Genomic DNA, 16977 nt, shown 5'->3' with positions numbered 1-16977 from the left:
AGGCAGGTGAACATTGGTGAAGGAATGCCTATATTAATGATCTTGCATGAGCTCTGTCATGGGAGAGTTACCCTGGAAGGCATGATTCTGTCTGCCTCATGTGTGAGTCACCTTTGCAATATGCACTCCTGTGGGATGTTTCACATTCCAAAACATCTTAGACCATGGTCATTCTGAAAAGTCTATCTGTATACTTCCTTCAGATCTTTCACCAAAGTGTCTTTCCATTCCTTGGCAATTCAACCCAAACATTTGCAACTAGCCATGAACTGACCTAGATTTGTATCTCTAGGCCTGTCTCTTTCTAGGCAGTCTACAACCAAATGTCATGCTAGACGTTTTGCCTCCTAGGAGGGTTGGCCTTCATCAGTGTTCTCAGATTTACTCCTACCTGGGACATCTACTCTTTTGCCCTCTTTCAAGTGGTATTAACCTATTATAAAGGATATCAATCATGCTAATAGTCCAGGAAACAAAGGGACAAGACAGAGGCGGTGCCTTCATTACTGTACCATGTACTGAAGTTTTGGACCTTCTTAATTTAAAGGCTTTAGTACTAAGTAAGAATCTTTCTATTAAAGAATCCTGCGTTAGTCATTTCTAATGGGAAGCAGAGTTTTCAGGAGTCAAATGTAGCAGATAGAGAGTGATGTACGTAATGGACAGACTTCGAGGCTTTCCTCATTTTCAGGGCTGGCAACTGTAGTCCTGGGTACTTTTGTATTTGTATTTTGCATTAAGATGGGGTTAAGTATAAGAAGAAAGGTAGTTTGGCTGTTGGATGGTGAACACGGTGAATTAGAGTAGAATTCTCTTATTTTCTTTTTCTGTCCTCTTCTTCATCTTTGATGATAAGGATCAATAGGATTTTTTCTAGGTCTAGAAAATTCTCTTCCTTGGGAAACTTCATGATGCCTGGTGATTGGGCAAAGCGACAAGAGACAGGAAGAGATAGAACTGTGGGGACATATTTGTTACAATTGTAGAGATGTTCTCCAAAATAGCACAGTGCTGATGTCAGGAACGTCAGTGTCCATAGCAACAAGTGAAGGTGGTTTGGCATCTCAACAGCGAGAACATGGCATATTTTAGGCTGTGCTCTGAACTGTTTATCTGCTGATTGTTCTAACTGACCTGAGCCTGTTTTCTGAGTTCTCTGGATAATTTAGTGACACACAGCACAGAAGAGTTTCCTGGTTCAAGCTGGCCAGTGTTGGAACACGCCTTAATTCCCAGCTCTCTGGAGGCAGAGACTGCAGACCTGAGTTCAAGGCCATTTAGGAGTGAATTCCTCCAGGACAGCCGAGGCCACACCGAGAAACCCTGTCACAAAAACAAACAAACAAACAAAGAAACAAACAAACAAACAGAGTTTCCTGGTTCAAGCTGGCCAGAGTTGGAACTCGCCTTAATTCCCAGTACTCCCTAGGCAGAGATCCGAATTCAAGGCCATCCTGGCCTCCGTAGTGAAGGACTGCCAAGACTACGAAGAAACCCTATCTCAAAAAACAAACAAACAAACAAATAGAGTTTCCTGGTTCAAAGTTTGCAAATTGTAGACCTCAGATGTCCCTCCATAGCCACAGTGAGATTATAGAAGGAAACATTTTTTTAATAACTTGCATTCTTTGTGGAGCTCAGTAAAGAGTCATTTCGAATCAGTGTTCCTGGTAATGTGCTTTATTAATTATTCCACGATTCTCAACTTAAAATCTTAGCGTTCAGTTCCTAAGGAATACAAAACACGTGTGTGAAATACACACACAATCTGTATGAAAATACCAAGAAGAAATTGGAACCAGACAGGCACTTTCCAAGTCTTACTGAAATTGATGAGACCCTAGACATCTCTGGGGTAAAACAGAGTATCTGGGGGACAGAAACCATAAGGTCCAGAATCCAATTTGTGCATTTAAATGGTCAGTGACTGAGCTGAAAGATACTTGGGCATATCATGAAACAAGCAGGAGGTCCTCAAATAGTCAAAAGAGAATATATTGAGGAATTGTCTCATCATCAGAAATAAAAAGATATTTAAATTCCTTTTATCTATGTTGCTCCTTCCTATTTTTCTATTTGTATTTTCCAACCTGGGTTTGTTTCCCTGTGCTAAAATCAGCTGACCTCAAGCTGGAGGTCTTCTCGCCTCAGCCTACCCTTGCTAAAACCCCAGGCATACACCACCGTGTCCGACTCTTAAATGAACCTTCATTCACTCAACACATTTTAAAGAAAGAAGAAAAAAGGTGAGACTGAGAAGTACAAATAAAAAAATTAAAGCTAGTTCTAGCGTATATCAATTTGCATTCAATTTTTTCATTCAGTTTGGATCTATAAAAATAAGTACTGAAAAGCAATGAACAAAAAGCTAGTTTCAGCTTTGCAGGGACTGTTAGGAAAAGCATGCAAGATTGTTTCTCCTTGCAATACCCAGGCTTGCTGGCAGGCAGTCCTTGGCTCTTGGAAACATTCTTGCACATTAACTTCAGGAAGACTTCTAGGAGAAAGCTACATTTGAAAGTAACTGAAAATAATTTTTCAGTCTCAGTTTCCTTGACTTGACAGTAAAATAACCACAAGGTCCAACCACTGGGTCAAAAAAAAATCAATCAAAACCCAGGGGGTTCTAGTGTCTTTAATTTTTGCATTAGTCTCTATAAAGACAGACTCGGAAGGGGGAAAAAAATCACAACCCAGGAAAAAGGCACTTTTAGGTACTGGAAATAAACCTGGGTCAGTTCGTTGTGCGTCCAGATCCTGCCACCTCACTCACAAATCTGGTGGCCCTTAGCTGTATCAGAGCGACAACGTAACCTCCTGTCCTCGGGACTGCAATGCCCACTCCTGTGGGGCTTCCTAGATTTGGAATCTCAAGCCTGGGAGCGACCTGGGGCCAGGTCTGTTAAGCGGCTGCCCGCCCTGGCTTTGCGCCACGGTAACCCGCAGTTCCGCGTCTGCGCACGGCCGAGGGGCAGGAGCTGGGCCGGCCGGGGAGGTGCAGGGCGCCACGGGAGCCAATGGGCGCGCAGGGGGGGAGTCGGGCTGGCTGCGGCGGCCGGCCGGGCTCGCACTGCCGGGATGGACGGCGAGCGCCTGGCGTCGGGTTCCTCGGAGCTGGCGGTCGGTGAGAGCCCGCGGGGCGGCGCCCCGATCCCGGGTGGCAGTGGGTCCTGCAGCCTGCTGCAGGCCGACGTGCTGGATCTGGACGAGGATGAGGACGACTTGGAGGTGTTCAGTAAGGTGAGAGCAGGGGACGTAAGCCGCGGCTGTGGCGGGAGCAGCGCTTCCAGGGAAAGTTCCTGGGTGACTCAACTCCGTGTTGGATCCGGAGCTGGAGACAGTACACCCAGCCTCAACCAGCCACTCCCTTCTCCGCACTTTGACCTTCTCAGAGGCATGGCAAAGGCTTATGGAGTCTCAAAAGTTCTGATTTGTTTTACCCCCTCACTCTTCCCAGTTTTCCTTCCTTGACAGAGGCATCCCACATCATGCATGGGCGTGTGGCCCGAAACTGCTCCTCCTCCAGGCTTCTTGATAATCCTGGAGTCTGGGAGAGCATTTCTTTACTGAAGGAAAGTGATTTTTGGTTTACTGTAGTTACGCAGGAATGGGAAAGTAGGGTCACACCCTAAGAGAGTCTGGAATCCTGTGACCATTAGGTGTGGAAATCCTTTCACAGGAGAAAGCCTGGCCTTCACTACAGGCGGAGCTGAAGAATTTTATTGGGGGTGTGGAGGAGTGGTGCAGTTAACTCTGGTCCAAACCCCAGATGCAGTCTGCATATTTCCTTCCCATTTGCTTGGAAATCTAGCCTCAGAGGCGCTTTCTGGGTAGTGTTATAATTGAACAAAAAGGAACTTAATGGGCATTAGTGGTTGACTTGATTGCCTGTGGCCTGAAACTTGCACTTTCTGAAAGTTCCAAACAAAAATACCTTTCCTGTGGCGCAATCCAGTATGGCAGCAGTTTCTCAGGGGTGCCCTGAAGGGGGAAGACTTGAACTCAGTAGGAATATTGTTCTCAGTGACTGCAGCGTCTGCGACGTAGTGACACCTTACCTTGAGATGTTAAAATGCCCCCCCCCCCCTGCTTAACAACCGGCAAACAGAAGTCAGTGCTTAACCAGTGTACTTGGACTCCAGTGCTGAACTCACAAACTTCATTTTGCACCCTTTAGAGCCTACAGAGTGGTTCACCCAGTTGTCTTCTCCGTGGGCGTCGTATCACGGTTCTTTGTACTCGGCTTTTCTTTTTATTTAACTATAAAAGTAGAATTGATTCATGGTTAGTTTCAACACTGCTTTAAAATTTTATTTTAATTTTTATTTATTTGTCTGTGTGTGCACGTGTGCGTGCTCGTGCGTGCGTGTGTGTGTTTTAGTGTGTGTGTGTGCTTGTGCCCTGGTGCACAGGTGACGATCAGAGCACTGCTTGCATTCTGCCCTCTCCTTCTATCATGTGCACCAGGCCCTGCAGCAAGCCACTCTCTCTACTGAGCCATTCAGTGACTCAATACTTCCTCTCCCCATTACCCACATACTTCATGTTCAGATTAGTGTGGAACTTACAGAATTGAGGGAGAAGTGTTGGGATTGGAGGATATATATCAAAATCTGGAATTGCTGTAAACTTTCCAGGTAGCCTCTTCTCTTAAATTCTGTCCCTTAGGCCTCCCTGGAGAACCCATGTCTCAGTGAATTCCTGGGGTCCAAGATGACTCTGAGATAGTCTGAGATCGAGGAGCTGTTCAATTGCTTGGGTCTGTGGAATGTTTGGGATTGCTGGAGTCATAGATGTTCCTGGTGAGAAGGAAATGCCAGGTTGCCTATGAATGGGCCTTAAGCAGTTTCAGAACAAGGCCACCCCCAAGATTCTAGTCATTTGCCAGATTTCGTTGTAGAGGTTATTGCTGGGAGTCATACACTCCTCTTCTCGTAATACTGTCCTTCTGGTTTTGTATTCTTTTAAAAAGATGAGTTTCCAAAGGTGGTGGCACATGCCTTTAATCCCAGCTCTCAGGAAGCATTCCTGCAATCTCTGTGAGTTCAAGGCCAGCCTTGTCTACTAGAGCTAGTTCTAGGACAGGCTCCAAAGCTACGGAGAAACACTGTCTTGAAAAACCAAGAAGAATTGTTTCAGACTTGTACACGTGTACCAAGCCCTACTTGCTGCTTCGTAACTTCATGTACTTGCTGCTTAGAGAAAGGTAAGAACTATGCCTTAGAAGGTGAAAAGTGTGCAATACTGGTTAAAGTCTAAAGAAATTACCATGCTGAAAAAGCATTTGGTTACTCTACTCCCATGCTTATTCCAAGGGGTTAAAACTTTCAACCATTAACCACAATTGGACAAGCATAATCATGAAAGATTCCACTGGACCCATTCTTGGCAATGTTCCTCGCCAGCCTTTCTCTCTGGAGCTCTGCTACTGTTTAGCCTACTCCACTATGGGGTCTGCCCAGTACTTGTGAAGCCAACTCTCAGTGCCCCTTACTACTGTAAGACTGGCGATATTCACAATTAGAGTCACCTTTTCTCCTTAGATTGTTTGTGAATATATGTCTCTTCTAGAGTCAACCCAAAGAATAAGAACTTTGACTGACTAAAACGTTTTCTCCCAGAAAAGGCATGGTTTTTTTTTCTCCTTTTAGGAAAAACATTCAATATCTCTTTCTTTCCCTCACAGTCTTGAAGCGTAGATGGCAAGATAGGAAAAACACTAAGTGGCAACATAAACCAGGAGGAACAGAAAAAAAAAAATCAAAGTGGGGCCTATTGAGTTTTCAAAAACTCACCAAGGAGTAATTGATCCCCTGTTAGGAAAAAAAAAAAAAAAACATGGGAAATGCAGCACGTATTGATTTTAAAAAGTAACTACTATTTTTTTTTTTTTTTGGAAAGAGATCAGAGAACATAAACAACAGCACAAGGAAATAAAGGAAAAAGGGAAGAAGGATGCAAATGACAGCAATCATGTAAAAATTGCCTTAGAACTTGCCCACAAGGAGATGAAAGAGAAATATTAACAAGATAAGAGGCCAATTCTCTTTCCTTTGCATAGATAGACCTGTGTTAGATGTGTGTGTTGTCTGTACATTCATGTTCATATGTGTATGTGTACATGGGGACCTGAGGTTGACATCAGATGTATTTCTTCTTCATGTTCCACCATGTGAGTTGAAACAGGGTCACTTACAGAGCCCAGAACTGGCATCTGGATACTCAGCTTCCTTCAGTGAGTCCCTTTCTCTGTCTCCCATGTTGGAGTTAACAGGCAGGCCATGGCCCATTCAACCCTGCCCCTTTGGTTCTGGGGATCAAAATTCTAGTTGCTCATGGAGTGTGGCAAGCACTTTACCATGCCAGTTTGAAGTCTTCTTTTATGGGGGAAATTCACCTCTAAAAAGTTTCTGAAAGTTATAATATACATAAACTGCTCATATTTTTATTATACACTATCACATCTAGTTATTTTTGAGAAGTGTAACTTGTAGCTCCAAATGCAATTAATTAAAAAGTGTTTTTTAAAGAATAATAGTCCATAGCCAAAGAGTGGTTAAGAGTGCTTGGTGCTCTTGCAGAGGATCTAAGGTCAGTTCCTAGCACCCAAGTGGGGCAGCTCACAGCCACCTGTAACTCCTGGAGATCCTGGCTTCCTGCACACTTCTGCATCTACACATGCACAGACACACCTGTATTCATATGGATTAAAAATAAATTAAGTCTTTAAAGATGGACCGTAAAGTGATTCTAAAAGATAAGGATCAGGAGAAGACTTGTTTTCATCAGTCTTTAGCAAGGTTGTGGAATGGATCATTTTGTGTTTTGTTTATAAATTTTGGAAAGAAAGAGATGATTAGTAGAAGAAGTCTATGTCTCATGTAAATATGGAAATGTTAAGATTATTTATGATGAAACAGAAGTTTAGTAACAGACATGTTTATTTTTAAGTTTGAGTTTGAAGGAATGCACATTCTTCTAGAAGTTATTTCTGAAAGATGATAGGTTATACATTTAGATAGTCAACCTTTTCATTACGATTATAGAATTTTTAAGGCCAAATCACTTTATGAATAAGAGTTTCCCTGCCACAGGATACTACAGGCTGAGGGCCATGCTTTGGTTATCAGCTCAGCTGTGGAGAAGGCCTCCTGTGAATGACATCATATGGGTGAATTACAGCGGAAGGAGGGAACTATCACATTATCAGACAGGAAGCCAGAGGGACCAGGAGAGGCCCCAGTCTTGTTTTCTGTTTAAGACCCTCTTGAAAGAACCGAGTCAGGGTCCCATGAGTATTCCTTTAAACCTAAGGCTCTGTCAGTAGATCCAACCTTCTATGGGTTCTGTGAAAGCACACACTGAAGGAAGGTCCTCGGACCATATTAAAACCACAGCAGTGACAGAAGTCGTGCTATACTAGCCAGCAAGTCTATCAAATATTTAGAAGATACTTGAAATACCTACCTACCTACATAATACATATATATGTATACATATATATATATATGTATACATATATTCCCAGTCTTTGTTTTGTGTTAGATGCTCTATCAGTCATTACCCTGATAAAAATCAGAATTTTTTTAATACTTTAGGTGCAATATTAATGCAGGAATTATTTATAGAACTTATGGTTTATATTAAGGAACAAGCAAAGTCCAATGAAGCACTTAAAATCCGATAGCATCAAAAAGCCATTAGCATTGCTCTGCTGGAAAGGAATGGGGTATAGAAACTGTTGAAGGCTGGAGTTGTGGAGGAAGTGCCAGATGAACTTACAAAGCAACACAGCTCGTGCCAGCAGGGTTGTAGCACGGAAGGGAGGCCACATGGAGCATGCTTTCATAGTTCCCCTGTACCTTCCCTGGAGAGCATGCTTAAGGGTCCCCAAGGGAAGCTGCCAAGGCGACATCATGGTAGGGTCAAGCTTTCTAACATACACTCATCATAGATGGAGCCTTGAGGTGGAAAAACGAAGGATGACTTGGTTCGACTGTACACAGTACCAAAGGTAGAGAGTAGCTTCAGATAAAGAAAACCACTCTGTATCTCCCTTTTCACGTGTTCCTTTATGGTGCGACCTACCATCCGTCTGTCAGGCTATGGGATCTATGCCTCTTTCATGGAACCTGGAGGTGGGGTATGTGACCATCTTGATGAATGCCGTATGATGGAAATGATGCTGCCCTGGCCAGTTCATAGATGGAAACACCGAGTCCTCTTCTGCCAGTGGGGCACTGTCTGCTTTTCAATGCTATCTTGTCAGAAACATGGGATAAGGCCTCCAATTGGGGAGATTACACTGAGGTCATTATAAGTGAAAATACAGCCCAAGGCATAATCTTACTGGTTAGGACCAGAGGCAGCCTCCATTTGCCTGTATTTGAAATCCTGGCTCCACTAATCAGCAAATTAGAAAATTGTTTCATGGAGAAAGCCATTTGATGGCAATGGCCCAGATGAGGAGAAACAGTAAATATGAGGATTTAATAAATGTCTCTGCTCCTCTTTTCCTAAGGCCTGCTTCTGTATTGTGGCTCAGAGAGATGCCAGCAGAGCAGAGGAGAGAGGGAAAGAGGGAGGAAAGGAGAGAGAATGAGTGACTATAGAGCCAATCTAAGACTATTTATAGTCCACCCACTGGAAGTCCCACTCTCCACAGCTCTCTTTTATGTGAAGTGCTCTTGTATGTTCTTCTCTCAGTGAAGGATGGAAAGAGAAGGGTGCAACCCCAGGTTCTCTGTTTGAGTGAGCACATGTGATCACTTATAACATTAAAGGAAGAAACTTCAGACTAAGTTGCAAGAGAGCATTTTATTGGACTGTTTTATGGGTACGCATTGCATATGGGTTTTGGCACCTGGAAGATCAATACACACAAATGCCACAGTGCTGCATCTAAACAATTGTTGCTTCTCCAAGGTAGCCAGGAGTATTGACAATGCTATGACCTGAACTGTCTGTGCCCTGTCTGAGGATGTTCCACCCGCCGTCTTTGACAGGGCTGTTGGGAGGTGTTGAAAGACTGCCAGGAATGGCAAAGAAATGCTTTCTCATTGCTAAATGCGGATGTTGTAGCCGTTCTATAGGAAGCTGTATTAAGGGAGAGATTAAGAAGCTGTTGAGAGTAAGTTGGAAATCAATATCATCACCTTCTGTTGACACTGGAGCTGACAAGTTTTGTCACATAGTTTTGTGTGTCTGTGTATGTGTGTGTGTGTCCATCCCGCTGAGGTTGCGTTTTGGTGACCATGGCTGTAAAGAAAATCTTCAAACAAAGCAAAGCAAAGTGCTTTAGCTCAGGAAGACCTGGGTTCATTCTTTACTCTTTCTGAAGAATCACTAAGAGCTAGGTGGGTTACATGGTTGCAGTTTGAGGGACACAACCAAGACCATGGGGCCTGACATCAATGAAGTTTCACTCAATTCAAAGTTGAGTTTACTCATTGTAATTTCTGAAGTGAGAAGGATTACATAGTGTCAGCCTGAGTCCTGTCACTGAAAATGTTAGCTCAAGCCAGGTGACTAATGGTACCAGAGGAAAGCAGGGTGTGATGGTTGAAATGTCCTTCTCACCAGGAAGAGGGGTTACAATGGAATTTTATCATGCTAAATCATCTGGAAGGGCATTGGAGAAAAAAAAATCGTAAATTGATGGTCCTTCCCAATCCTTCAATTTAATGCCCATATAGAATAATATCCCTCCATACACTAATTCTCAATGTGTCTCTTTCCAATCCGAAGGAGGATTTGTTTTGGCTCATAGTTTAGCATGCACACAGTCTGTTAGGGTGGGGAGATATAATGGTGGGAGCATGAGGTGGCTGCTCTCATTTCTTTCTGCAGTCAGGAAGTACAGACCAAACGTTCTCTTTTCTATTTAATTTTCTTTCTTTGTGTAATTATTGCTAAAAAATCTAGGACACAATGCCCTGTATTTACTTTGCATTTACGCACTAATCACTCACCATATCTTTCCCTATATATCAAATGGTTCTGTCAGTTCTATCCTTTCCTGCTCATTTTTCATGCCTGTATATACATGTTTTTTGCATGTGTGTAAGTATGCACATGTATGTGTGTGTGTGTGTGTGTGTGTGTGTGTGTGTGTGTGTGTAAGACCTAGGTTGATTCTGGGAACAAGTCTTGATTGTTCTTTCACCTTATTCCTTGAGATAGGGGCGCTCAATCAAACCCAGAGCTCACTGATATGGCTATTCTTGCTCGCCTGTTCACTTTGGGAACTAACCTATCTCTGTTGAGGTTATAGTTGGGCTTCCATGCCCACCCTGTATTTATCTGGGTTCTAGGATTTGAATTCCAGTCCTCTCACTTAATCCCTGAGCCATGCATGCCTCAAGCCTGGTTTTGTCTTTCTGCTTTTAGAATTAGTGCTGCTTTGGGCTCTCTCTGCCCCATCTGAGTGGTTACTTACATGGTAATCTCTAAGAATGATTGATAGAGCCTGAGGGTGTTTATATCCCCATCTTCTCCTGTCTTCTGTAAGTGTGCTTGCAAACCTAGGTGGGCAGTGAGCTTTCCGGTCAAGGTTCTTGGAGATCAGGACACGCATTAGTTTTGCTGTCTTCTCTAGCCCTTTAACTCTGTGTCCTGAGGATGAGTTCCGTATCTTTGGAGCTGTCTGAAATGCGGCATTTTAGAACCTCTTCCAGAAAGGATGATTCAGAATCTTCTGGAACAGGATTCTCTAGTGGTGATCTAGGTCCATTTCCTTGCCACTCATGAGCTGACTCTCGTTTTTACTTACTTATAATTATTATTGGAGTAAACAAAACAATTTCCTTCTTGCTATTTACTACTGTGTAACTTAAAACCACCTCCTCCAAGAGTTACTCTTCTTTCCATACGTACATACATGTAGTTAATTTTCTTCTGTTCTGTGCTCTCTGTGACACTGTCGTGAATGGTCAAATATCAATAAATTTTGCCATATAATTTTTCTTCTATGTAAAACTTCTATTGCTTGCCTGTTTCCAATAAGCTAAGGTTGCAGGCAGGAGAATAAGACAATTAAATACAGAATGTTTGATATTTGGTATGCATTTGTATTAGCAAATGATATGGGCCTTGACATTTTTAAATTTATAAACCCAATTATTAACAATAATTTGCTAATGATCTGGATTTCAGGCAAGGCTGTTTGTGTTATATTATTCTTTCCAATCCAGATACTAAACTAAGCAGACGAAAAACAAATTAGTCTTAATCAGTGTTGAGTAATCGTTGCCAGATGACAGAGAGCTGGGTTGTGCCTAGATCCTGGATAAAAATCCCCTCTTGGTGGTGTATGAGAAGAGATGAATGCAGGGTGTATAAATGGCCGGAGAATCATCAACACACTCTCTGTTCTTGAGAAAGTAAGTCTCTAACACCTGACTCAGATGGTTAGAAGGCTGGAAGGCAACTCTCAAAGGCAAGGAGTGAAATGGTAAGGGATGGATAGGATGCAGAGCAAATCTGAAGGCTGGGAAAGCAGGCGTGGAAAAGGGCAGAGACTCCACAGGGACGCTTCCTTAGTGAGACACAAGAGTTTGTTTGTTTCTCTATCTTCTTGCTCCACAACAATAGAGATTATTACATATATTTTGATAAGCTGTCAACAATATTGTTTAGACTCCAAAGTCTAAAAAGAATATCTTATTTTCTGTAGTTTTTCTGTTTTTATCCTTGAGGGATTTAATGATGTCCCCTGGCACATCTCTGAAGTGACAACCTGTTTCATTGTTTGCAAGTGGCTAGAGTGATTATGAGGAAACTCAGAATTCCATGTGTTTGTTTGTACTATGTACTTTCCGAAGAAAATGCACAAGTAAACATTAAGCATTGACATAATCACCTGAGAGATATATTTTAAGGTTTCCCTATAAGTTGGTGAAGAATCATGTCATGAAAAGAAGTTGCCTGTTTTAAATAGAATATTTGATTAACTCTGGTAGTATATATATAAACCATGATGGACAACACAATGTTCCCTGTAGTGTAGATAATAAATGAAAGTAAGGCTATTAGCAGATTCACTAAAACACAGTAAGGTCAGAAAATTAAACCAGTAGTATTTAACATTAAAAATAATATTTTAATACTTTTTTATTTTAAGTTTATTTATTTATTATTGTGTGTAGCACGCGCATGTGCGTGCATGGTGTAGATGCCCTGGTGACCAGAAGAGGGCATCAGATCCAATGGGCTGTTGTGAACTGTGAATGTAAGCACTTTGAACTGATTTTGGAGCCTCTGCATGAGCAGTCTATGCTCTTAACTGTTGAGCATTTTTAATGTTTACTCCTCTATTTTTAATGTTTACTTTGGGAACTGCTAACACTTGATACGTTCCCTCTTCCATTAAAGGCCAAATTTATTGGGGTATAATTTACATATATTAAAATTCACTTGTTGTGAGGGGGTTAATTTCTTAAGTCAGTTAATGGAGTGGTAAAGTCAATGTCAACTATTCAGTACATTTTTGTGTCCCCCATAAAACTTATCATATCATCCAGCCAATTCCATCTACTAGTTTAGTATTATTTTTCTTCAGAGACTTATTTCTCAGGTTATTTCTTATGTATAGAACCATACCCTATATGGAATTTTATATCTGACTTCCTTTATGTGGTACATTTGTTTTGTTGATTGAGATTTATTTGATTGAGACAGGGTCTTTCATACCCCTCAGGCTAGCCTTAGACTCTCAGTCCTTTTGTCTCTGCCTCCTCAGTGTTGGGATTACAGGCCTTCACACCATGGCTAACACAATCTATTTCTGAAGTGATTTTTTTCTACTTTTATTCATAATTTAAAATTATTTATTTTACTATCAATTTAAATTTTTTGTTAGATTTTGTTTTGTTTGAGGCAAGGTCTTATGTAGCCCAACTTGACCCTGAACTCAGAATTCTCTTTTCTCCTCAGTACTATGCTGTAGGAAGACTGCTTGTTCATTTCCTGGCCACCCAGACTCCCAAAATAATCACACAGAAACTTTATTATTGAAATCACTGCTTGGCCCATTAGCTCTAGCTTCTTATTTGCTAACTCTTACATTTTAATTTAACCCATCTCCATTAATCTGTGCATCACCACGAGGTCGTGGCCTACCAGCAAAAGTTTCAGCACATCTGTCTCCAGCATGGGTTCCATGGCCCCTCTCTGACTCTACCTCCTTTCTCCCAGCATTCAGCTTAGTTTTCCCCACCTAAGTTTTATCTTGCTATAGGCCAAGCCAGTTTCTTTATTCCTTAATGGTAATCAAAGCATACAGAGGGGAATCCACATCAGGGATCACAATCCTGTGCCATCATTCCCAGCCACATAGGTATTTTTATTATTGTGATATAAATGACACTCATTTGTGTATGAGTGTGTGTGTGTGTTTATTGATTTTAATTGAGCTCTACATTTTTCTCTGCTCCCCTCCCTAGCTCCCCCCTTGCCTTCAACCTCTCCTAAGGTCCCCATGCTCTCAATTTACTCATATCTTGTCTTTTTCTACTACCCATGTGGATTAGATCTATGTATATCTTTCTTAGGGTCCTCATTGTTTAGGTTCTCTGGAATTGTGATTTGTGGGTTGGTTTTCTTTGCTCTATGTTTAAAATCCATCTATGAGTGAATACATGTGATAATTGTTTTTCTGGATCTGGGTTATCTCAAGGAAAACAGCTTCATTGTTTAAAATGAAATCTGAACAATATAAAGTGTGTTTCAAATTAAAATTGGAAACCTTGCTGTTTGTGAGCTGAAAGCATATCAGATTCTTGGCTGATGGGCTGACGGGTCTTTAGAATCAGAAAAAGAAACAAGGGCTGGGGAGATGGCTCAGAGGTTAAGAGCACTGGCTGCTCTTCCAGAGGTCCTGAGTTCAATTCCCAGCGACCACATGGTGGCTCACAACCATCTGTGCTGAGATCTGGCGCCCTCCTCAGGCATATGGGCATACATTGAGGCAGAATGTTGTATACATAATAAATAAATAAATCTTAAAAAAAAAGAAACAAGGAACCCTGCTTGTTTTTCTTGTCAGAGACTGAGCCGGTCAAATGTGGACCCCGGTTTTAACTACTTGAGCATTTTCTGTTTTCACTAGGGCGTACCAGAGCTCAGGACAAGTCTCAGGGGTTTTCTTACAATAAGCACTTATTTCTTGCTTGTGGCCCTGTCTGTCAAGGCTGAACTGACCCTCCGATAGGCTTTGAGTCTGCCCCATAGCGCCTCTTCATTTTCAGTCCATGCTATGACAGTGACTGATAACTGGAGCACGCTGTCCTTGAGTCAGAGGGAAAAGAACACAAACACTGATGGAAACAGGCCATGGTTCTGCAATCTTTTGTTCAGATGCATCCCTTAGTGCAAAGCAAGTCTCTGGTCAGGCTCCTTGGTTGTTCTCCCACAAAAAGGAATTACAGATTGCCTGGTGTTTAACAAGTGCATAGTCCTCTCACAGGATGAAGCCCGCAGCCTCTAACTGTGGTCCTGTAGAAAACTGTTAGGCAGTCAATACACTGGGTCTTTCTGAAGAAATAAGCCCAAATCTGTAATCAAGTGTTAAGTATTTTTAAAAAGGAAAATTTCCCATTAGGTAATACATCACGGAAGTGTAATTGAGGTTAAGTGTAACCACACTGGTTTCATGATTAACTGCATCCGATTGGCTGAGGTCCATTTACAGTCCCGGTAAGACCACACCTAAGACACAGCTCCTCAGCAGGGTCCAGCTGTGGAACTGCCAGCCACCTTGCTGTTGGATTTCAAGGACACCGTTCATTCTGGAGTTCGCCCCTCATTCACAAAATACGACACCACAAAAATATGGCTATCTGAGAGTCTAACCCAGTAAAACCAATTATCCACCCATCTAATCTGCTCCTTCAGTGTTTACCTTATTTATTTATTTATTTATTTATTTATTTATTTATTTATTGCCTTGGCCTTAATGATCTCTTACAGTACTTCTCCTGCCTCAGTATGTTGTACACAGTAACTCTTCAGAGAGCCTCCTTAAGTCCCGCCTTCTCAAGGACAGCTTTGCAGCACCCTTCCTTCCTTCTCCTTCACCCCTTTCCCCAGAGAGGCTACTACCCCTTTCACTAGACCCTACTCCTTTCTTTGTTGACATTTACTCCCCTTTTTTTTGTTGTTTGTTTGTTTTGTTTTCAGGTATATATAGACAGGGAGGGCATCACTAAGTACCTCAGGTGTGTTTCAAAACAATCAGTCTGATCCCTCCGAGGGCTGGGATTATAGGTGTATGCAACCATAAGCTAGTTTAAAAGGCAAAATAAAAGTCAACAAAGCTTATTCCCTGCATCACAGGGGAATGGTCTTGTTTTTCTAGGGATCATTAGTTTTCTCTTTATAAATATATTGAGTAATTCCTTCACACTCAAGCAGATATTATACAAACTTCTCGAGAGCAGAAGTCCCCCCAGTCTTGGCCACTCTTGCTTCTTCAACACAGTACCAGACACAAAATGGGTACTTGGCGAACATTTGGTAAATGAAATAAAACCATGAGAGTAGGTGCCCCCCCCACTCACTTTTTAAAGTAGTGACAATGGTCAAATCTTACTAGTTCTGTAAGTTTTAGTATTACAATGCAACATAACATTTGGATGGCATTCAAATCACATTTACCTACATCGGGTTGTTCAGAGGGTTAGGGAAAATAATACACACAATTACTGCTCGTACCTAGGTGGCCCGGTGTTCACCATGGTGCTTCAGATTGATGCTTTTCAGTGGTATAATTACGTACTTTAAATTTGTAGTGAGATCTTCCGAGGGTCATACAAGCATGTTTCTATCTCTTTGCAGCTTATGTTCTTTGAAGAGTGTATATTGTGGTGATGTATTGATAGTCTCGGTGGAGATAGGAATGTGACTACTTTATTCAGTATGGGATATAGCAACATTTTCCATGTAGTCAGAGGAGGCCCTGTGGTGATAAAATTTAGGACGTAGGATACTTTTAATTTGAAATAAGTAGAACATATATTTCTCATTATTATTGAGAAAGATACCAAAAAGTCTGTGAATGTTTCCTAAATGCTGTACCTCATGCATAATTCCATTTTTTTGAATGAGTCATTGTGTGTAGCTTGTACCAGTTTATTTAGAATGACTCAGAAATGAAAATATTGAGTGTGTCCGTTTATCTGTTGGTTTTTCTAGTATGTATATAAGCATATACTAAGTCTTCCCTGAAATGATCTATAAATGTGATATCTATGTCCTTTCCTTGGAAAATGTCTGTCAAGGCCACATTTTTGTTTAGGGGACTGTTCTTAGTTATCACGTTATAAGGTCCATTTTGCCCATGACTGTTATGAGCACAGCCCACGCTGTGCTAGGAACAGTCCTCCCTACACATTCTAATTGAGTGTACAGCATTGTGTCTGTAAGAGCCTTACTGTCAACCTCTTTAGAAGTTCTGCTTAGAGAATTTTTCCTGGCTTATTCTGTTTCCAGTTAGTCATCACTGAATTCACAATTGGAAAGTTGGCTGATGTTTCGTGTGTGCATCCAATACCCCAGCCTGGCTTTCAAAAGGCTGTTTCAGTAGGCCTGTTATCATGTGCAGACTTAGCATTCCTAATGTAAGTAGCTTTGAAACGATAGAACAGTATCTGTTACTGAGGCACACATGTGGATGCCAATCATTAAGAAGAAAAAGACAAAACAAAACCTAATCTGTATTTATAAATTCTATGAAAAAAAAATGCAAAGAAAACTAGTAGACATTTTGTTCATTAACCAGGACTGTATCTTTATCATACTTAAATGTACTATATTTTCAGGATGAATTTTGTGCTGAGAATGTAGCTAAGTGACTGATAACTTGCCTTGTATAAATAATGTCAGGGGCTCAATCTCATCACTGCAAAAATAAAAAATAAATATGAATCTAACAGAATATTCCATTGCATTTAAGATAAAGTTTACATATCAGGTATATAT

At 41.5% G+C, this 16977-nt stretch overlaps 1 protein-coding gene across 1 annotated transcript in view; it reads left to right on the top strand.

Annotated features, from left to right (window-relative positions):
* Positions 1 to 3042: 3042 nt before the first annotated feature.
* Snx7 (sorting nexin 7) overlaps positions 3043 to 16977 on the top strand; it is an 89243-nt gene continuing 75308 nt past the window's right edge. The window contains exon 1 of the mRNA XM_050145274.1: positions 3043 to 3240. Within this exon, the coding sequence (XP_050001231.1) occupies positions 3079 to 3240 (162 nt within the window). The 5' untranslated portion in view covers positions 3043 to 3078. The remainder of the gene's footprint in view (positions 3241 to 16977) is intronic.

The sequence above is a fragment of the Alexandromys fortis genome, unplaced genomic scaffold (assembly GCF_014885135.2).
Source record: "Alexandromys fortis isolate MF-2015 unplaced genomic scaffold, M_Fortis_MF-2015_v1.1 scaffold_19, whole genome shotgun sequence".
In the NCBI taxonomy this organism is placed as follows: domain Eukaryota; kingdom Metazoa; phylum Chordata; class Mammalia; order Rodentia; family Cricetidae; genus Alexandromys; species Alexandromys fortis.
This window is presented reverse-complemented; position numbering and strand designations above follow the sequence as displayed.